The sequence below is a fragment of the Ictalurus punctatus genome, chromosome 3 (genome assembly GCF_001660625.3).
Source record: "Ictalurus punctatus breed USDA103 chromosome 3, Coco_2.0, whole genome shotgun sequence".
Lineage (NCBI taxonomy): Eukaryota > Metazoa > Chordata > Actinopteri > Siluriformes > Ictaluridae > Ictalurus > Ictalurus punctatus.
The window spans coordinates 17,335,459-17,358,153 of record NC_030418.2 but is presented as its reverse complement, the minus strand read 5'-3'; the positions used below and the strand labels follow the sequence as shown (position 1 = coordinate 17,358,153).

General features: G+C 37.0%; 2 protein-coding genes across 4 annotated transcripts; both read left to right on the top strand.

The window, feature by feature from the left end:
- Positions 1 to 4,918: 4,918 nt before the first annotated feature.
- LOC128628766 (pancreatic triacylglycerol lipase) lies at positions 4,919 to 11,915 on the top strand. 2 transcript variants are annotated; one of them, XM_053679697.1, is made up of 13 exons: positions 4,919 to 5,021; positions 5,123 to 5,177; positions 5,363 to 5,517; positions 6,568 to 6,690; positions 6,839 to 6,973; positions 7,518 to 7,626; positions 7,816 to 7,935; positions 8,106 to 8,243; positions 8,365 to 8,483; positions 10,349 to 10,481; positions 11,054 to 11,165; positions 11,333 to 11,500; positions 11,785 to 11,915. In XM_053679697.1, exons 2-13 carry the CDS (start codon positions 5,123 to 5,125, stop codon positions 11,849 to 11,851), a joined length of 1,434 nt encoding a protein of 477 aa, XP_053535672.1. In that variant the 5' UTR covers positions 4,919 to 5,021; the 3' UTR covers positions 11,852 to 11,915. The 2 variants fall into 2 exon arrangements, with proteins under 2 accessions (XP_053535672.1, XP_053535673.1); XM_053679698.1 differs by having other exon boundaries at positions 4,948 to 5,039.
- Positions 11,916 to 15,544: 3,629 nt separating this feature from the next.
- Positions 15,545 to 20,726, top strand: LOC108263058 (GINS complex subunit 1 (Psf1 homolog)). Of its 2 annotated transcripts, XM_053679702.1 has the most exons (7): positions 15,545 to 15,989; positions 18,362 to 18,426; positions 18,555 to 18,653; positions 18,728 to 18,816; positions 19,682 to 19,800; positions 20,202 to 20,276; positions 20,377 to 20,726. In XM_053679702.1, exons 1-7 carry the CDS (start codon positions 15,915 to 15,917, stop codon positions 20,443 to 20,445), a joined length of 591 nt encoding a protein of 196 aa, XP_053535677.1. In that variant the 5' UTR covers positions 15,545 to 15,914; the 3' UTR covers positions 20,446 to 20,726. The 2 variants fall into 2 exon arrangements, 1 of the variants encoding a protein (XP_053535677.1); XR_008396304.1 differs by lacking the exon at positions 15,545 to 15,989 and adding an exon at positions 16,382 to 16,755 and having other exon boundaries at positions 18,728 to 19,800.
- The last annotated feature ends 1,969 nt before the right edge of the window (positions 20,727 to 22,695 follow it).

Here is a 22,695-nt window from a genome sequence, read left to right as displayed (position 1 = left end):
GGAATGACTCATAAATCTGTGGATAGGTGGTCTGTGGAATTTATATTTTACTGTTAAAGGTGTACCTAGGTACAAGTTTAATATTTAATTACAAACTTACAGTAGTGTGCATGTACCTCATTCTAAATGAAAGCACTCTCCCCGTGTTTCCATAGATTTAAATCTGTGCAGGCATTTCCACACTCATGCTATTTTCAACCAGGATTAGCCTGAACTTTAAATGTCCCCACTGACCGGGCTCAGCCTTCCATGGCAGTGTATGTAAAATGCAACTAAATAGAAGTTTATTTATATTTATTTCCATGTTTTAATCATATTAATGATTAACCCAATGTTATGAGAGACTGCTTCATAAGAAATGGCTACCCGGCTCAAAGCGCCCGTGTGCACTGATCTAAAACTCTTTGCTGCCATTAAAACAATGCTGGAGGTGTTGTTCTTTTCCCACACGTCTGTCTGTCTCTCTATCTATCTAGCTAGATATCTAACAGACTTGCAGAAACCACACAAAATTGGATCGCTAGCTATCCAATTTTGTGTGGTGAGGATATGATCACCAGTAGTTTCACAGCATCAGATCCTCTCCGGAAATTGGACGTATGACAGACCTTGTTATTGTCAATATGTTAAGGAATAGCCTACTGTGTACTTTAAGATCCAGCTAAAGTCGACACTCTAAAAAAAAGCTGGGTTATGGGAATATGTCAAACTAGCGATCAGAGACTTCAGATTTCTTTCCTAGGATTATAGGAATATTTTAGGATTCTCAAAATCTGAGAATCGTGGCCAAAATCATACACGTGAACCGGAAGATGTTCAGTTTTAATTCTTACATCTGTTTAAATGATTTTAATAAATGTCACCTTGAAATGCAGTTGTTTGTTAATTTTGTGAGCATTTTAGTAGCATTTTAGCAGGCAAACAAATAGCATTTTAGGATAATTGTAGGGAAAAAAAGTATAAACACATCTGTGTTATTTTTGTGTTTATATTTAACACATATTTGTGTGGAAATATTTAACACATAGCATGACACATAAACTAGACACACAGGTGTGTTAAAAATTAACACATGACTGAGTGAAGGTTCGTATCAATATATTTATCCCCAAACCGATTACTGTACAATAGAAAAAGCAAAAATGTGCGATAACAGTCCAGTTTACGTGACATTAAATGCACCGCTATCTTCGTTCATGTTGGCTTACTTGTTTGTAATGCTCACTGGATTGTAAGTTGGTTACACATGGGTTTTTTAAGGATATTTTAAACGTCTCCTTTGATCAAAATCTGACGTTTTCACCTTAAATATGACTTATTTGAGTCATTTACTTCAAAGTCTATATATATAAACACCACTTTAGCAGCTCTAGCAATACATTTCTGAACACCTCCTTGTGTATAAATAAAGGAGATGCCATGGTGACATATTTGTTTATATTGTGATATATTAAATGTGATATATTATATTTGGTATTTTCAAAGGGGAAAATTAACCCTGAAAATATTAACCCATTTATTAAATAAAATTAGCCCAGCATTTTTATAAAAATGAAACCATCCATTGGATTAAAAAAACAACCCATTTACAACCCAACTTGATGGGTTAGTTTAACCCAAAATGTGTTCTGTCCTATATTTATCCAGCCGTTGGTTTAAGAATAACCCAATTTGGGTTGTTTTTTACCCAGTGTTTTTTTTTAAGAGTGTATCTAGAGCACGAGCCTCTTTTATGGCATGCCAGTTTCCGAACAGCTTGAGGACAATCAAACAAGCCTGCTGTAAATCATTAGCCCATCAGGTGATTACTGCTTAGGTGATGTGGAAACATAACACATGGTTCCATAAGCAAAAGAAAGGGCAATACCCTTTCTGATAAGATATCAGTGGGCACCAACATTAGTAAAAACATTACATTTTTACTTGATCTTTATATAGATCTTTACACATAAATAATAATAATAATAATAATAATATAATTTGTAATATTATTATTATCCTATTATTTTAATATAATATGCGCAAACAAGATTTGCAGATTATTATAAGTCATAATATTTACACCATAAACTATTTAAAGAATCCCTGACTATTATGTATATTATCTCCATGTGAATGATCTTAAACTATTTTAAAATGACCTTTAGCGAACAGAACAAGCAATTGCATGCCTACCTCTACATTTGTAACCAAATGTGATTATGGCAAAGCACACATTAGAGACACTTTATCAAAGAATTGGGAGTTTACAAAAAAAAAAAAAGTATTAATTTTATTCAATAGCATTAAATAAGCCTCATAACCTGAGATAAAAGTTAGTCATTGCATTAAATCATGAGCTTCATTGTTGTCTCTTCGCTCGCCTGTTCGTCCTTCCACCAATTAATTCTTTGGCTAAATTTCCCATGTTTTCATTAGGGTACCCAATCAAGTTTTCTTTACATAGGGTGTAAGCACTCTTCTCTGATTGGATGATGGTGTGATGGTGCAGGAGCATTGCAGACAATTTGATTACAAACTGAGTTGATCAGGCTTCTGTTTTATTTCATTATTGCACTTTGATCAAAGTCTAAAATTCACAGCTTGAGGAAACCACAATAAACTAGCTAGCTTTTACTACACTATTATTACTCAGCATTATCTTTGCAGACAGACAGCCTAGGTGTTACGAAACAGGACTCAAACAGGAAGTAAGTGCAGGAGAAAAGTCTTTATTTACACTTAAGCATGAAACACTCGTTTAACTAAAGCAGACAACACTCGTTTAACTAAGGCATGAACACTCATTTAACTATGGTGTGAACACTCATTTAACTATGCCCTGAACACTCATTTAACTATGGCCTGAACACTCATTTAACTATGGCCTGAACACTCATTTAACTATGGCCTGGACACTCATTTAACTATGGCCTGAACACTCATTTAACTATGGCCTGGACACTCATTTAACTATGGGCTGAACACTCATTTAACTATGGCCTGAACACTCATTTAACTAGAGCTTGGAACTAGGAATAGGAAACTAGACAGAGCATGGACACATTACCGCCTGGCACCATTATACATTCCGTCTTTCATCTATTATTCTCTACTCTATTACTGCCCAACGTGCACAGCAATGCGACGAGTTTAAATAACCAGTCACAATTACCTGAATTGCTGACAGCTGGCAACACTTCACAACACACCCTCGCACCTCCGCCAATAACTGAACTGGGCGGGGACAGAAGAGGAACCAAAACAAGTGCACATGTCCATTGTAAACAAAGCCTTAGCGTCCATGCGCACTTCAAGCACGTGCACGTGCTCTCCAGCAGACTGTGTACGTCATCACCACAGCGCCATCTCCCAGCAAGATCGTGACACTAGGAAATTTGTGAGAAATATATAGGTCGTGATATTGATTTAGGGGCGGATGCAAATGCAGAATAGAACTTTAATAAGGTGCAAATAAAACACAAAACAAAACTTACCTGAAACCAGGACTAAAATATAGATGGACATACCAATCAACGCAAGACAACCCATGCAGTGCTTAACGTGCAATTTATACACAAGTGCTAATGAGCCAAATGTGAATAAATGTGAATAAGGTGAAACAGACATGTGACTAGGTGCAGTTGCTGATGGGAATCATAGTCTTTCTCTGTTATTTACATGACAGACCACCCCAACGCGAGTCTTCCGAAGCACGTAATCAATTCGAGAGTGGGTCCAGGACCCCCAGACCAGATGTCCCTAAGCACTTCAGAGTTCCACTGTCTCTCATCCCTTGCGGGGCTGGACAGAGGATGCTTGACGTGTTCTCTGAGGTTCAGGTGTGGGGTGGTCACTTCCACACCGCAGACAGATGATGTGATATCCCTGGCCTGGCTTAAGCGCAGCAACGGCTACTGAGCGGCCAGCGGGAGGAACAAAGCTCAAGTCAGAGACCAAGGGGGGAGCGAAGTTCTCCGTGAGGCCAGAGGGGGTAGTGAAGTTTTCCCCGAGGCCAGAGGGGGGAAGCGAAGTTCTCCACGAGGCCAGAGGGGTTAGTGATGCTCTTCGCGTAGCAGAGAAAATGAGCGACATCTTCAGCTGAGCAGGGAGGCAGAACGACATCGTCAGTCAAGCAGGGAGGCTATTCTCCGTTGACTTGGCAGGCTGAAAGAGATCCACAGTAGGGGAGGAAGGGTGGGAGATGACTTCAGCCTGGTTGGAAGGCTCCTTCTTGATATGAGCCCTGATGACGTACATCACATCAAGCCATTCTCAATAGGGTTTGATTAGGGAGAATCTCCCTTCCTTCTCCCAGCTTGGTTTTTCCCTTTCATAAAGGGCCTCTTGGACTCTTCTTCTGCTGCATCCATTGTTTTCAGTTTTGTGTTCTGTCACAATATTGATTTAGAGGCGGATGCAAATGCAGAATACAATTGAAACGTTTTATTAAGGTGCAAACAGATCAAGATTTACATGAAACCGGACTACAATAACATGATACAGATGGACATACCAAACAATGCAAGACAACTCCTGCAGTGCAGAACGTGACTATTTATACACAAGTGCTAAAGAGCCAAATGTGAATCAGGTGAAACAGACATGTGACTAGGTGCAGCGGCTGATGGGAATCATAGTCTTACGCTTTCTCTGCTATTTACATGACAATATATGTATATAGTTTCATAAAGTAGAGAGTTCAACATTTAGACAGAAAAACCCAGGTTTGCCATACAAAACGAATGAATATTATTTCAAGAATCTTTCAGACAGTCAGTACCTCAAAACCGGACTATGATCAAATTCAGAGTCCATCAGGTGACCCTAAGTGACCCTACAAATTCAGATAGTACATTATGTTAAATCTTTTCCTGTGTAGATAATAAAGATCACAGTGGAAAGCTCAGAGGAGGTGTTTATTTAGGCAACAACTTTTGCCAGTTCTTCACCTGGACTTTTCCCTTTCACAGACAAATAACACAGACACACACATATATATATATATATAGGTATATAGGGAGCTGGGGAATATATCTCAGGTTGCTGTCACCATTAAAGTATATATTTGTATAGTTTAGATGCTTAACAGATAGGGTTTGATTTGTATTCTGCTGAAGTATGTTTTGTTTTATGATTTCAGATGTGGATTTTATGGATTGGAGGACTTTTAAACTGCCTTTTTGGGGCGGTATATGGTAAGAACCAAACAAATTTAATTGACTTTCAGTAAAGAATTGCCACATTGTTGCAAAATAAAAACAGTATGTGCCTATAAATATTTCAAAAGAGACACTAACTTTATGAACCATAAAAACAGGTGTTAATCTTCTGCACACTGAAGCAACATCTTTAGTTTTCATTTGTATGAATTGACTGACAGGTGCGGAGGTATGCTTTGACAAGCTGGGATGCTTTTCTGATGAGATTCCATGGAGTGGCACTACTGAAAGACCCATCGCACGCCTACCATGGAGTCCTGAGAGGAACAATGCCCGCTTTCTTCTTTTCACACAACAGAACACTGGTTGCTACGAGGTAAGTCTTGACTTCTATGCAAATACGCATTGTGCCCTTCTGTATTCTACTCAAAGTCTAAACAGGGCTTAAAATGTACAAAACATATTCGGTGCATAAGCACAAATTTGTTGAGATGTCTAGAGCACAGTAACAGTCCGTTCTGAGTTGAAGTGGCTGTGTTAAAGCAGGGAAAACACTAGCATGTGCAGGAAATTGGATAGTCCAGGACAAGGATTGGGAACCTGTGGTGTAGAATAAATTCTTGTCAATACATCATCCCATCACTGATAAATATCCTTTATGTTTGAATGTTAAAGTGAAGTGATTTTAATTAATTATCTCCCGATGCTTATATGAGACCAGCAGGGTATGATTTCCAAATTGTTGGATTTCCATGTATCTCAGGAATCTCCAAATCTCAGATTATGTCTTCCAGACCTCCGTCAGCCCTTTCAGCCTGTTCTACCATTACTTCTATTAACTTTTATTTCTGTGCTGCTATGAGCTAGAAAGTGTGGTTTACTGCAGAGTTCAGGCCTGGGGGGTCTAAAATGAACACACACTGACTTCATGCATGTTCACACAGACATCCCACTTTATTCATGCAGAGCAGAAGTATTTATACACATTGATAACGGCAGTGCGTGGACGGTTTCTACTGGTGCGGGTGCCAGCCAGATAGACAAAACAAAACACACAGCACACTATGAAAATAAGTCTTTTCAAGAGACAGAAAATACATGTGCCAGCTATAAGAAAGATGGCAGTTGATCAGCTTATTTAAAGAGGTAATTAAATGTATACATTCATCATAGGTATTTAATAGCACAGAGACACACAAACAGAAACTACAACCCAGTATTCCCCGTATCCAAGGTGTCTTAATACAGTTCAAAATATGAGAGTACATGATATAAGAGAATTTCCTTTTCATTCAAAAATGAGTTTCTTAATGTGACATAGCCTCCCTAAAGTATTATTTAAGGAGCAGCATCAAAATGATATCTCTTTTGAGGTAATATAAACATTTTCTTAATTGTTTAATTGTTTTTTGTTTTTTTCTTCCAGGAAATCAGTACAAATGCAAATGTCATTGCAGAGTCTACATATCGACCAAGCAGAAAGACTCGTTTTATAACCCATGGATTTCTCGACAAAGGGGATGAAAATTGGCTTCTTGACATGTGTAAGGTAAAACCAAAGCAGTATCTAGTGTATTAAAGTTTGATGCTTATTATTTTTATCTCAGTATATTCTTAAAGGTACTTTAGCAATGCTTTGTTTCTTTTATTTCAAGTCTATGATTTCATAATCTTTATGTATAATATCTGTCTCTTAGCTTATGCTGAGCCTGGAGGATATAAACTGTATTTGTATAGACTGGAAATCTGGTTCAAGGACAGGGTACGTACAGGCAGTGAATAACATTCGAGTGATCGGAGCTCAGATAGCTTATATGATTTCCATCTTTAAGGTAAGTTGGATAGAAATAACTCATAGATGACTTATGTATGTCTGTGATGTTCACAGTTTTTTTTTGTTTTCAAAACATATAAAAAAATAATAATTCATTATATAACAACTTTATAATGACCTAAACCCTGTGCTGTATGTAACTGGTTCGGCTTCTAATTGAACACCTGCACTCACAGCCATTTAAAACAGGAATCATCACACGTCAGGAGCACGAACAACAAAAACATAAGTTTCACACATATAAATGTAATTGTTCAGTGATAAATAAAAGATTAAATGGATTGCCTTTAAAACATGTTTTTAGAGTACTCTAATTCTTTTGAGTGGCACATACTATTATTATTATTATTATTACTGTTATATTTGTCATTTTAAAGTTTTTATAAAATGTTTGCCATATTTGTTGACTTGTGTCCTGTGTTTTATATGGCAATTTGGTCAACCTCTGCTAGTATATATATATATATATATATATATATATATATATATATATATATATATATATATATATATCCCATCTAAATATACTGACATGACTGCAGGAAAGTTTCCAGCAGAATCCTGAAAATGTGCACATTATTGGGCACAGCCTGGGTGCACACATGGCTGCAGAGGCTGGTCGAAGGACACCGGGGCTGGGAAGAATTACAGGTATTACCATTGGGCTGCACTGAATACAGAAATATTTAAGAGAAATGATAAGAAATTACTTAATTGTGAACAGTGTGTATCATATCTACGCATTTTGTAAATACAGCCAAGAATAACTGTGAAGGGACAAAAAAGTTGTGTAATGTGTCTTTCCAGAAATCTTTTCAAATACTTTTGTTTCATTTTAAGGTTTGGACCCGGCTGAACCTTATTTCCAGGGCTGTCCTCCTCTGGTAAGACTGGACCCCAGCGATGCCCTGTTTGTTGACGTCATTCACACAGATACGCTTCCTATGATCCCCTGCCTTGGTGAGATTTTGGACAGGATTCTGTTTACTTACTGTTTGTAACAGATTTGTTGGCAAGTCTGGTGTTTAAGTGCTTTAGCTCACAGTAAGAAAAAGTGACCAAATTAATATAAAGTATATACATATAATGCAGTCTGCACTCATATTGTTAAATATTCCATTTCCTTTGAGGACTTGGAATGTCTGAAGCTGTTGGACACCTTGACTTTTACCCAAATGGAGGAGAAAGCATGCCTGGTTGTAAAAGCATGCTTGGTTGTGAAAAGAATATAAACTCAGAAACTGTTGACATTGATGGCATTTGGGAAGGTGAGGCACCATATTAATAATATTCCAGGCTTCTAATATGCATAATCAACCTGATCTCATAGATAATTGTGATTATTGATGTAATTATTATTAGTGAGTTTCTTTTCTTCCCCTTTGTTAGGTATCCGTGACTTTTTTGGTTGCAATCATCTGAGAGCCTACAAGTACTACAGTCATAGCATCCTAAACCCCAAAGGCTTTCTAGGATACCCCTGTTCCAACAAGACCATGTTTGAGTCTGTAAGTAAGCAGTCTGAGTAAGATGAACAATTGCAAGAATAAGTAGAATTAGACATATTTATCATTCCTGATTTAATAAAATAAGTGGTCAAGGAGTTAATGTCTGTACTTGTGACTGAAGGGCTGTACATGTAAATCCCAGGGCTGCCAATGTTGGGCTTTTGAGCAAGGACCTTAAACTGCTTAGCTACTGTACATCTTTGATGTTATTGTGCCTCAATTTTGTGTCACTTAAAAGTGCTAATCTAGAGAACACCTGTAAATATTACTGGTTTTAGACTGGTTTTAGACTGGCTTTAGACTTTTTGAAGTGGTAGTGAAAAGGTGCAGAACCTGTCACCACACATGCCACTGATATGGATGTGAACTGTTTCTATTTAGAACTTTTTTTTTATGAACTTTCTTTCTGCAGCGGTCCTTGCTAATAACATTTCCTCTAAGGTTGGGATAAGCAAAACAGTCCAGCAGACATAGGACAGGATCTCGTATGACTGTATCTCCTGAGGGACTGCTGGTTGTTGTTCAACTGACTTCTGTTTTTGTGTATATCTCATACTAAATTGTTTTTGCCTGTCAAACGAAATACAACATAAAACAAAGGCAACCTCAGTAAACACACTATATATATATATATATTTTTTTTTATTGAAGCAAAAAAGAGTTATCTAACATCTATCACCCATGTGAAAAACTAACTGCCCCCTTAAACTTAAAATCTGGTTGTTCCACCTTTACCAGCAATAACTGCAAAAAAATGCTTCCGATAACTGGAGATCAGTCTTTCACTTACTTCTAGGACCAGGACTTACTCCTGTGATTTGGATCATTGTCTTGCTGCATAATCCAGTTGTGCTTGAGTGTCAATTTACAGACAGAAGACCGGACATTCTCCTTTAGGATTTTCTGGTAGAGAGCAGAGTTCATGTTTCCTTCAATTATTGCAAGTTTCTTAGGCCCTGAAGCAGCAAAGCACCCTTGCACTTCCACCACCATGCTTGACCATAGGCATGATGTTCTTTTTGTGGAAATCTGTGTTTGGTTTACGCCAAATGGAACAGGACCCCTGTTTTCCAAACAGTTTAACTTTCGACTCATCAATCCACAGAACATTCTCCCAAAAGGTTTGAGGATCATCAATGTGTGTTTTGGCAAAATTCAGACGACCCTTAATGTTCTTCCGGGTTAGCAGTGGTTTTCGCCTCACCACTCTTCTATGGATGCCATTTTTGCCCAGTGTCTTTCTGATATTGGAGTCATGAACAGTGACCTTTATTGATGCAAGAGAGGCCTGTAGCTCTTTTGATATTGTCCTTGTCTCTTTTGTGAATTGCTGGATGAGTCATTGCTGTGCTCTGGGAAGAATTTTGGAAGGTTGGCCACTTCTGGGAAGGTTTACTACTGTGCCGAGTTTTTCCATTTGGAGACAATGGCTCTCACTGTGGTTCTTTGGAGTCCCAGAGCCTTTGAAATAGCTTTGTAACCCTTCCCAGACTGATGTATTTCAATCACCTTCTTCCTCATCATTTCTGGAATTTCTTTCAATTTTGGCATAGTGTGTTACTGGGTAAGACTGGGTAAGTTTCATAGATTTGGGGAATTAGTAACTATGGGGGCCAATACATTTTCACACAGATCCAGTTGGTATTGAATAACAATTTAGTATGAGATATACATAAAAACAGAAGAAATCAGAGCACTGTATGTAATAAATAAATATATAAATAAATAAAAACCTTGAACATTTTTTTCAATAGAACAGAGAAAAGATTCCTGCTAAGGAGTGAAATCAGAAATTAGTTCTATATAAAATATAAAGAGCATGTACTTCTTGAAGATAAATGGTTTTTGCTAAATTTCTCTTTTAGGGGCATTGCTTCCCATGTGCTTCCAACAGTTCATGTCCTTTCATGGGACACCATGCTGACCAATTTAAAGTGCCCAATGGAGTGGATAAGATGAGGTTCCAACTGAACACAGGCTATGCTCGGCCCTTCTCACGTACATATTTGCACTTACCACCCTCACTATACAGCTGCTTACATGTGAAACTAAATGCATATCTCATAGCTAGCCATTTTTACAGACTACCAACTGTAGATTTTGGGGAGTTTTTTAGCCCACTGAAAGGTCAATTTTTGCATTAGGTCTATGTTGTCTGTTTATTTTGAAGTATGAAACCTAGCTAACTTCATGTGCCTTTGTGCTAACAAACTAGGCACTTAATTTTTGCAATGTAATTCAAAAATATGAGCTTATGAAACAGATTTGGCCTGCTAGCCAGTTTTCACAAAAGCAAATGAATCCGTGTTCACAATTTGCTATTTCCCACCTTGCATGCTGCTCTGTATATTTTGTCAATTTCATTATTCTTACTGTTAGATGGAAGACAAGGTGAACTAGTGTCAACACTACTTTTAAACCATCATGTAAAATGCATCCAACTAATATTATTATTTACTTTACTAGAAAGGCACTCTAAAATGGATGTAACCAGTTATTCCTGTAGGACTGCATATGAAGAACAATACTTGACAGATGTCTGTTGATGATAAAATCCTTTTCCCTTTTAGGTTATCGCTATAAGGTGACCGTCACTATTGATGGCTCTCAAACCAATAAAGGATACTTCAAAGTGGCTTTATATGGTGTTGATGGAAATACTCGCCAGTATCAGAATTACAAGTATGCATCACACACCCTGTAACATGCTCCATTATATTTTATATTGTATGGAAAACAAATTATAACATTTACAGAACTAACATTGCCATATAAACCACTGTTTTGAATCTTTGAGATAATTTTTTAAGAAATAACAGTTAAAGACAGCTCTGACTTATTTGTTTCAGTGGCACGCTGTCACCTGGTAGTACCTATGAGCTCCTCATCGATGTTGAAAAGGACGTTGATGAATTGACTCATGTAAAGTTTATATGGAACAACGATGCATTAATCCCTTTGCGGCCTAAATTTGGTGCCACTCAAATCATAGTGCAGAGAGGCCGGGACAGGAAAACGTGAGTCCTTTTCTATCTTCTGATCTGGTTAGCCAACACAGGACAGGGGTTTACAGTAAAGCAATGGCAAGAATAAATAGTAATTGATGATATCTGATGGACATGATGTATGGTTAAAAATGAGCAGAGAGGACCAAGCTCAATAAATGCCCAGCAAATTAATAGTACTAAAGAAAATTCTTACAGCACTCAAACCCTGTCAAATCCAGCAGAACTGGGTAATTGATTTCTGAGGACAATCAAAGGCAACACCGAACTCTCATATCTTTGTTTCTCTGTGACAGGTTCAAGTTCTGTGGAAGTGAGCAGGTGCAAGAGAATGTCCTTCAGACCCTGTGTCCCTGCCAGTGATGTAAATTCAGATAATCACAAATTTAAGGTTTGAATATAACATCTCAATAAAGGATCTACCATATTATGGCCTTGTATTCATTTTTTTAAGTTCATTTTAATAAAGTAGGACTTTATACACAATTAAAGTGGGTGGCATGGTGGTGGTGCATTGCTACCTCGAAGTTCCAGGGTTCACAGTTAAATGCTGAGCTTGGGTTACTGTCTGTAACCTAGGTTTGCTCCAGGTTCTCCAATTTCCTCCAACTGCCAAGTATGTGCAGGTAGATGGATTGGTGACTCTAAATTGCCTATTGGTGTATTGGAGTGTGTGAATGTCTGTGCATGGTGCCTTGTGATGGTCTGGTGTCTCATTGCAATATTTCCCTAGTTAACAAAATCAAAATCTCACTCTTTCTCCACCAGTGACAAAGTTTTGGTATCCACAATGTCCCCACCTCCTCCTTACTATTCAACAACTCCTATCCAAGAGCAGAAGCTACCTAAGACTTCAGCACAATTTCTCAGCATTCTGAGTGTCCCCAGCTTTTTAAAAATTAATTCCACAATTACTCTTCATGTCATTTAGTTGAGAATGTGGTCTGCACTCACACATACAATAGTGTACATTAAATAGTGTTCAAATTCAGCCCCAGTATAGCAATTAATGCTATTATTTAATAAATGTTGCGTCAATCAGTTGGCAATATAAGGTATATCAGTGTGGATATGGTTGAAAGCATATTTAAAACTGATTTTGCAATTCTTGTGGCAGAATGTTTCTAAGAGCAAAGAAGTCACTAACACATTTTGACATCTATTAATGGTCTCAGCTAACAAACTCCATTTACAAAATTCCATCAAAACATGACTAGCTCCTAGTTTAATTAGAGCTAATTGTGGTTATATTTAGATTGCATTTCAAATTCTTATGTTTAATGTTAGAAATGAAGTATACTTTGTTACATTTTCTGATACAAATTTATTTATTTGTTTGTTTTGTTTTCAATATAAGTGTAAAAATAATTTTAAATAAAGCTGAAATGATTATTGGAAATCCAGTGGTTTTCTTAACTTGGAATTAGGAGCTATGCCTATTTAAGTAAGGAATTCAAAGAATAAAAATTTGGCTCAGTGGGTAGCATTGGTGCCTCACAGCTCCAGGGTCCCCGGTTCCATCCTGAGCCCAAACGTTTAGAATTTTACATGTTTTCCCTGTATCCATGTGGGTTTGCTCCAGGTTTCTTCACTCCTCCCAAAAACATGCACATGGGTGGGTTGGCTAAGCTAAATTAACTACAGGTGTGAATGATGTGTTAACTATAGATGTGCTTCATGCCCTCTGATTGACCGTTCATGTTATTTTCCCACTCTGTGCCCATTGTTCCCAGGATAGGCTACAGCTACATCACAATACTGTTGACTGATGAACAAATGATTGATTGACTGACTGACTGAATGGATAAATGAATGTGTGTGATATTTAATTTTGACTTAAGTCTTCATTACAGATATTTATTTTGATTGCTTTTTCTTTGTTACCAGCCATTTATATTGTGCCTGTTGAAGTTTTTAGTTTATTTAAAAAATTAAATTAAAGAAACCCATATATATATATATATATATATATATATATATATATATATATATATATATATATATATACATATATATATATATATATATAATGTTTTGCAAGATTTGAAGCTCCACTCCTATGCTAGCTTTTTTTTATCATCATAATAAGTTATTTTGCTTATTTTTTATGTCCTGTCAGACTAGTGCATACTATACATGCATCTTGCACCTTAAGTCAGAGAGAAATGTTATTTCACGTCACTGTGTACTGCATAATATGAGTGTGATGACAATAAGGTAGGCTTGCCTGGTATACTGGTACTATGATAGTATTGCAATATCAAAGCTTCAAAATGCCACAGTGCCACTGTATTTTTCAAACAGTAGTATCATCAATGTGGTAGTACTCTAAGTAATGTTGTATGTGCAGCAGTTAATACTATTTTTCGATAAAATATCTCACTGCTTTAAAATTAGCCATATTTGCTAGTGAGCTAACGTTATACTAACTGTTGTGTGTAAATACTAAAATTAGTTGAGTTTGTGAGTAAGCGAGCTAGCGTTATGCTAACTTTTTTGTGTAAGTAATTAAATTAGCTGTGTTTGATAGTAAGCAATCTAATGTTCCCAATTTTATGATTTTTTTCAGAGTACATTTCCAAATTCAGTTATTTATTCCTAATGATGTGTTCAATCTTAGTACTCTGAAGACAATTTCCATTTGCATTATTTCATAGTTCTAGGGAATAATAGATGAAATATGTGGCACATTGAATTAGCTGCTTGCCAATTGTACATATGATTGTTCTTTAGTTTTTCCAAAATTCTCAATATTATATTTCATTCTCAATAATAAAGTATTCAGAGGAAAATTCACTTAGTCTGTTTTCATTCATATCTATGTATTTCTGGAACTTTGGTTCATTTTGTAAATTTGAATTATGAATTAACACAATATTGCATGGTATCATGATACTACTTTGTACCGTGATACTTCAGCTGGTATAATATCCTAAGATATGTTTATGGTATTGTGACAACCCTACATTAAACATCTACTTGATTTGACTTTAACAGTGGAGAAAGAAATAAGTAAATGTGCAGTATAGCAGACTTTAAAAGAACATTCCCCTGGACTACATTGTACAACAATTACAATAGCTTTTATTTAAGGATTTTTAAAATGATATGATGGGTTAGAATTTTTGCTTTTCAATTAAGCAATGTTGCCCAAGCAAGTGTGATGTTGTATTGAATACCACCAAGGCTGTTTTCATGGCTGACTGTGAATGTGATATTGATTTTATACAACAGTGCTATAAACAAGAAATTACTATGGAGTAACTGAAATTTCACACAACACTGCTAAATATTTTGGTTATTTTTGCTCCATCAACGAAAATTCTTCTTAAAGAAGCCACAGCTTTCAATGTAATGAACAACTGTTAGAATAGAACCGTTGTGGAAAAAAAAAATGAAGTCTGATATGCTGAAGTCACTCTTAAAGAACTGCAAACTGTACGTGCTGCCACTCATTATTTTTTAAAAGCTTTTACGTGTATTGAAAAAGGCAGTCACTAACAAGTTGATAAATGTGACTACAGAGGTTGTCGGGACGTTAAACGTCATCACGCCAAACAGGAAAAACTTTGCAGATAAACTGGTTCAGGAATGCTGTGCACAGTTTCCAAAAAATGTGGATGAAGATTCATCCACAGAGTAAATCTGAATTATATAAAATGTTTTTAAATAAAGTTTGGAAAAGTTGTCGGAAGCTAGATGATGGTGACGTTGAAGTCGAGCAACCGTGGTGTGGTTCTCTTATAGAGTACGGTTAGATTTTTACTTCTGGCGATTGTATTTAGGCTTCAAACTTCATAAAAGTTGTTAACTTTGTTAAAGTGTGTTAATTTGTGAAAATTATCTTAATAGACAAAATGTGTTAGTATTGTAAACTTTTGTTGGTCACAGAGCTTATTTTTTGTGATAATCCAAAAGCCAATGGGAAAATCCTACTGGGTATTTTGTCGAGGGAACCAGTGTGATGCTAATTTCCGGGTTCCTGGTCCAAATGACGTCATCCATGCGTCACCCCATTGGCTGTTTGCTGCAAACGATATGGCTTTTGTGTGCACGCTGAGTAAACCTTGATCCAATGTTAAATCCGGGTTGACTAAGAAAGTTGATAACCAACGTTATGAAATCTGTTAACCTTAAATCACCCGGGTTGGATTTGTTTGGTTTTGTTAACTCAAAACTTACTCTGCAACTCTGAGTTTGTTCAGCTCGCTTGGTGAAACAGGTCTGCGGTCAGCTGTGTTTGCTTTATCCCTCTAGGCTTTCCGTACTTCTACGGTCACGTGATGCAAACAACATATTCTGCCGCGAAAACTGACTCTTGTGCACTAATACGAGGTTTTATAACAAGAAAACATAACAGCACATCAGAGAACATATTTATTTGCTTGTTTTTTAGTGGATAAATTCGGCAAAGAGCTGCTTAATAATGTTTTGCGAAAAGGCAGTTGAACTTGTAAGAGAACTTCACTGGATGAGTGATGGCCAGTTACCTGCTTTTAACGTATGTAGCTCAGTTATCATTTAACCTTTAGCTTCCTAACATCACCGCTGGCTTAGCAGGCATGACTGAGCACATGTTAACTAAATACGGACTTATCAACTACTAATGCAGCTACAACTAGCTACACTGTTTGTTTGTTAAGTTTTGCCCTAGCACATTACATTTCACCATGTAATTTCAAAAATTTTTGTGATTGCACAATTTTTGTGCAGTTCTAGTTTAAGGACTCATCGCAACCAAAAACTTCTAAACATTTCTCACTGGTAGCTAATAGTCCGCACAAGCCTTAGAATTGCTGATGGCACCGAGTGTTTAACTCGCAGTGTGTCCCAAATTACATGCTATATACTTATAATATACACTCTACCGTAGTGTATGAGTTTTAAAAGGCTTGTATTGTACTAACCGGAAGTATATACTGTTTCCCGGCCGAGGACAAATTACGTGAAACACACGTAATGCGATGGCGCCAGCATGAGAGAAATTAACAAGCAGATTTAAAAAAAAAAAAATGAACTGGTACATTTTATTGTTTACGATGATGTTTCCTTTTATGCACTCATCCACCATCAGACGGAGGCGGATTTTGCTTTGCACAATTTAAAATCAACATTGTGGTTGTAGCTATGGATATAGCCCCTCCCCATCCTCTACATAAGGGAAGCTGCGACCGTTGAGCGCCTGAAGTGTCCATCATTCCACGCTTCGTTTTTTCGGTTGAATGAGTGCATCATCCGGGAACTTAAAGTGCACTTTGTGTTTCAGTGTGAGCACACTAATCACACTATTTATACTACAAAATGGCGTAGAATAGTACACAAGTGTGCGCTTTGGGACGCACTATAAGTCTGTGGGACTGAGTGGAGCGATATCATTAAAATACCGAAACTCAGCATTCAGGAATGTGACTGATGTTACCAGCTGTTTTCAGTGGAAAGTAGCTACTGCATTCAATCCGCCTGAAGCCACACACTAATTTACATATTTATTGAATCATCATGATCGTCATTTTATGAAACTCTGTATGGAGTTTCTTTGTGATTGATGCTGTTAAAAAAAATCTTGATTTTGCTGCAGCTTTTTCCCCCTACAATTTGTCATACAATTTGCTGAGTCTTTTTGTAGAAAACTACTTGAATTAGCAAAATTGCAGTGATTGTTGGTAAATGAGAGCTGTATTCATGTTCGACACAAATCAACGAAGGCTTTGGCTGAATCTGAGTGATGATGTCACATGACGTGTCTTTTTGTATGAATAATTGCCAGCTCCTCTGAACATTACGGCATTTGCATGATTTTGCGTTAATTTCTGTGATCGCAATATCCTGGAGGGACTGACTACCCAGTCATGGGTATCTATAAGCTCAAAATTTTGCGACAAACATTTTTTGAATCAAACGGTGTTAATCGGTGACTATACTATTGTGATTAAGGTGTTTACATGAGTCGCTTTCAGAATATTCCTTTCATGTTCTCGTTTTACGTTATAGAACATAGATCGATTAACGGCACACGTCATTTCATCACCGCGCCGCACCGTCCAACGTTCCCTCCAGAATTTCACGTATCAACATATAGTGCGTCTTTGTTTTGGTACCCTATACAGTTTTGGGTGTTTTTATTTTTAATTTCAGAAAAGCTTCAAGTGCAGTTAATTATTTGTCATGCTGTACATGCAAATAGACGACTTCTTGAAGCCATGGGCTGTGTCCCAAAGCACACATTTACCTACTATACAGTGTATAGAGACCTGTATTTAACCTAATCTGTAGTAGGTTAGTACGTGGCTTTGGATGCAGCCATGCTCTCTTGTTTGCCGTCAAACGGTTGAGCACTGCCGTGTGTTGCAAAATGTGCTGAAAACTCCCACACGATGTTAGTGTGATTAAGGTGTGTACGTGTCTATAATGCACGATGATAACGCGACTAAAACAGGAATACTCCATGTCTTAATTCGATTTGGGTTTACTTCGACTATGACTTTAGTCGGATTAAGTTAATCAGAAATTGCTGTTTACGTGGTAGTTTCTTAAACAGAGTATTGTCTTAATCGGGTTAATATTGGATTATTGTTGTCCATGTAAACGCACTGAGTGATTGGACGTTGGGAACAATGGTTCTTGCAAGTGCAGCTCAGTCAGTTGAGGAAACCTGCTCTCTTAACTCATGTAACCAGCTCTGATGTGCAGCTGTGCTGTGAGCTGGAGAGCCCTATCCAGTTCAGGACAGTGATGAATTCACAAAGTTAAACTGGTAACACTGAATGCGATTAAGTCTTTAGGACTGACCCAAATTAGCGCACCTTGTGAAATAAATTGTGGTTTAAGCTTGTCTCAATGCACACTTAATCAACTCGAGTCGTGTCTCAACAGGAGGATGGCATTCGACAAGTGCTTGAAGAAAAGAAAGCTTTATACGAGCAAAACCAAAGTGATGTGTAAGAATTTAACCATATTCTCATATTATAGCAACTATTCATAGCTCTCCAACAAAGTTTCTCATGATCTAAAATAGCACCACAGTCTTACGTTTGACGTTGCTTCTCTTCTTAATATTTATTGAAAGGAATGAAGCCAAGACTGAGGGCAAAACTGAACTAATACCAACCATCAAGTTTCGTCACTGCAGCTTGTTGAGGAACCAGCGCTGTACTGCAGCCTACCTGTAAGTCATTGTTCTTAACATCCTGTATATCCAAACTCATGATTTCCTCTTACCCACCTCTCCTGTTTCCGCAGTTATGACCGGCTCCTGCAAATCCGTGCTCTCAGATGGGAGTATGGAAGTGTGTTGCCCACAACAATTCAGTTCCACATGTGTGCAGAGGGCATGTGATTCATTTTTAATGCTAGTAGTATCAGGGTTGTATCCTAGTACTTTAATCAATGCCTCCTACATCTGTTAACTCACGTTCCCAACCCTAGTGTACCCCTTGCCCTACTCATATTAGTGTTTTCTCTGCTCCCAACACACCTGATACAATTAATCAGGTGATGACCTTGATGCGTTAGTATGGATGACTTGGAGCAAGGAAAACAAACATGCTGGACAGGGAATAGTCCAGGACCAGGGTTGGGAACCTGTGTGTTAACTCATTAGCTGAAAATTGATCTAAGGATGCATCAACTCTTCCACTGTGATCAGAGGAATAAAAATAAAGGTAGGCTGGTGGGTGGGAGGTAAAGAAGTATTGTACTGGAAAAAAAGAATACTAAGTGTATAATATTAAGGTAAAAAACAAGGGCTATAAATGAAAACTCTTGGCTCTCAGATGTGCTTGTATATTAATAAAATATGCTCAGGTGTGTAGAGTGGTGTAAATGCTAGAACATCAACTTAAACATTGATTTAGTCATAGGATGTACAAGTACAATAATGTTCTGATTGAAGTTAATTTAGTAATCACACTGTATATTCAGATCCATTATGGCCAGTGACTGGCAATACAGTTGTGCAGCAAGTCCTCAATAATCAACATCACTTTAAAGTAGGGCTGTCTCTTTTGGCAAATTTGTTTACTGCTGAACCTTCTCATCACCCCATTATTGCATTCCTCACATCCTAAGTGAAAACATAAGGTAGAGATGCAAGGAGGACGAAGAGGCACAATTAATGAAATCAGGAACACCCCGGGTTTGTTCCTGATTTTCCTGTTTTGAACTTTGGATAATTGCTTTTTTCAATCACCTGCTAGTTGGAGTGGTTTAATCAGTACAAGAAGTCACTGGCCACATATATGAGGTCACTTGGAGGAGAGGAGGGTCTGGACATAACACAAGACATGAAACCCCCTAAGAGCCTGTATATTGAGGTGAGTTATGTAAGGGATCATCCACGGGTAAAAGTGTACATTACACGATGCTGGAGGCAAAGAACCACCTGATGCAGAGCGGAGCATTAAAATAGTGTAACGCACACCTAGCCTTGAATGATCCCGCTTATACCAGTTAAATCTGTCATTGATGTTTACAGTCCAAAATTTGACTGATAGGATAAAATTATTAGTTTCTTTATATATGGGTCATTAGATCTAGAATTCAGCCTGCTCTAAATCATGCACAGAGAAAGTAGTATGATAAGATTAGATTTATTGGTAGAAGTATCAAATAAATGAGTCATGGTTGTAATAAACATGTTTCTGATCATGCCTTAATAATTACTACACACTTTTGGTGTTGATCCACCTTTCTCCTCTTCCCTGTCTCTTTTCAGGTGCGCTGCTTGAAGGATCATGGGGAGTTTGAAATCGATGATGGAACAGTTATTCTCTTAAAGAAGAATAGCCAGGTATTAAGACTGATCTTACATTTGTTCATTCATATATTTTTTAAAAAGTCAGATTACGTGTTGCCCGTTGCATTTACACGCCACTCTTTTGTCTTCACAGCATTTTCTGCCCCGATGGAAGTGTGAGCAGCTGATTCGGCAGGGAGTACTGGAACACGTCATTTCTTAACATGACCTTTTTCGCGGGTTTTGATAGTTAATAACTTTAAATTAACATTTTGTGTCTGTCAATTACATGAATTTCAGTAATTCAAAGAATTTATCAAAGCAGTGTCCACTTGTTTTGCTGCATGAAATTTTACTGTCAAACTGTACAGTGATTTCATGTGTACATCATCTATATCACACTGCTGCTATGGCTTAAGCAGGTCCATTTTTCTTTTTTGAATAAATGCTGTGAAGGTGATGATACAGTTGAGAATAATCAATAAAATTACAGCTTTTGCAAAACTGTCAGCACAATTTATGAACATCACAGTGGATTGAACAGTAGTGTAGCATGATTGTGCAAATTTAAGGATAGCCTGTGAATCAAAAAATGTACATGTGAAGAATACTGTGCTTTGAGTTGATACTTCTAAATAGTCAAACACCTTTCAAATGTTTTTTTTTTATTTAGAATGAATATTTACCATATACAGTCCATAATGTTTAGACATTAGTCCATAATTTGGACATTTTCACTTAGGGGTGTACTCACTGTTGTTGCTAGTGGTTTAGACATTAATGGCTGTGTGTTGAGTTATTTTGAGGGGACAGCAAATTTACACTGTTACACAAGCTGTACACTCACTACTTTACATTGTAGCAAAGTGTCATTTCTTCAGTCTTGTCACATGAAAAGATATAATCAAATATGTGAGGGGTGTACTCACTTTTGTGAGATACTGTATATTATTATGGGCTACATTGATGAATAAATAACCAAAGGCAGGCCTACAGTGGCATTCATAATATACAGTATAAATATTATACAAATTTATAAAACATACTTGTGTTTGCCTTGCTTGTTAATCTTTAACACTTATAGACTATAGCTCAAATTAAAGATGCAAGATAAATAAAGGATAAAGATTGATATAAACTCCCAGTGTTAAATAAGACACATAGGTTAAATGTTACAGCACATACCATAAGCATAAGTAAGAGTAAATAAACCAGTCGAGAGTGCAAAACATAATATATAATATTAAATATTATAAATTATACTGCTTTCTGTGTATTTAAACCTCTTGATGGTGTACATCATTCTGTTCACAGTTTCATAACTAGTGATACTCATCACTGTGTTTCATATAGAAACTGTTCACAGTTTCATAACTAGTGATACTCATCACTGTGTTTCATATAGGTGAGGTGGCTTTTTCCCAGTGTAAGAAGAGATGTCCATGGGTACCTGTTTATTTATAAAGCCATTCTGCATACATTGCCTCCATACAGTATATCACCTCAGTGTTACAGTGAAAGGTCAGTAATGCCTCTAATACCCCATACAAGACCTAATGCTCAGTGTAGCTTGATGAAGTTTATCCTGACCTGGGGAGAGGTCTGTTGTCAGCAGTGGTTCCCAAAGTGGAACGTGAGGACCCCCAGGGGTCTGTGAAGCATAAATGGATTTTTTTATTATTATTTATTTTTTAGTTTAGTTACAGAGGTGGAAATCACAACTCACTATAATAATAATAATAATATTAAATAATAATAATAATAATAATAATAATAATATATGTAATAATATATAGCTATTATATTATTATTGAGTTTTTATAGTTACAAGGCCATTTGACTGGTCCCTTGAATTGAATACCTCAATAACTCAAAAACAAGTAGGCCTATAAATAATGTTCATTTGTAAAACATCCAACTGAACACTGTAATTCCATATTTGGATAAAATCTATTCACACATATAAACTGTACCCTGTACCAACATGACAGATCAGGGTTCATCAAATCTGTCCCTCACGGTCCTAGGCTCATCATAAGTAGAGATATTGAGGTTTCCGTAAACAGCTGTATAGCCAAATTTTGTTATGTGCCATGACACAAAGAAGGCCATTATAATTAAGTTAAAAAAAAAAATACATAGAGGTAATCACTCAAAAATTTTATTAGGTCAAGCAACCTGTATTGGACCACTTGAGATGGAATGACTCATAAATCTGTGGATAGGTGGTCTGTGGAATTTATATTTTACTGTTAAAGGTGTACCTAGGTACAAGTTTAATATTTAATTACAAACTTACAGTAGTGTGCATGTACCTCATTCTAAATGAAAGCACTCTCCCCGTGTTTCCATAGATTTAAATCTGTGCAGGCATTTCCACACTCATGCTATTTTCAACCAGGATTAGCCTGAACTTTAAATGTCCCCACTGACCGGGCTCAGCCTTCCATGGCAGTGTATGTAAAATGCAACT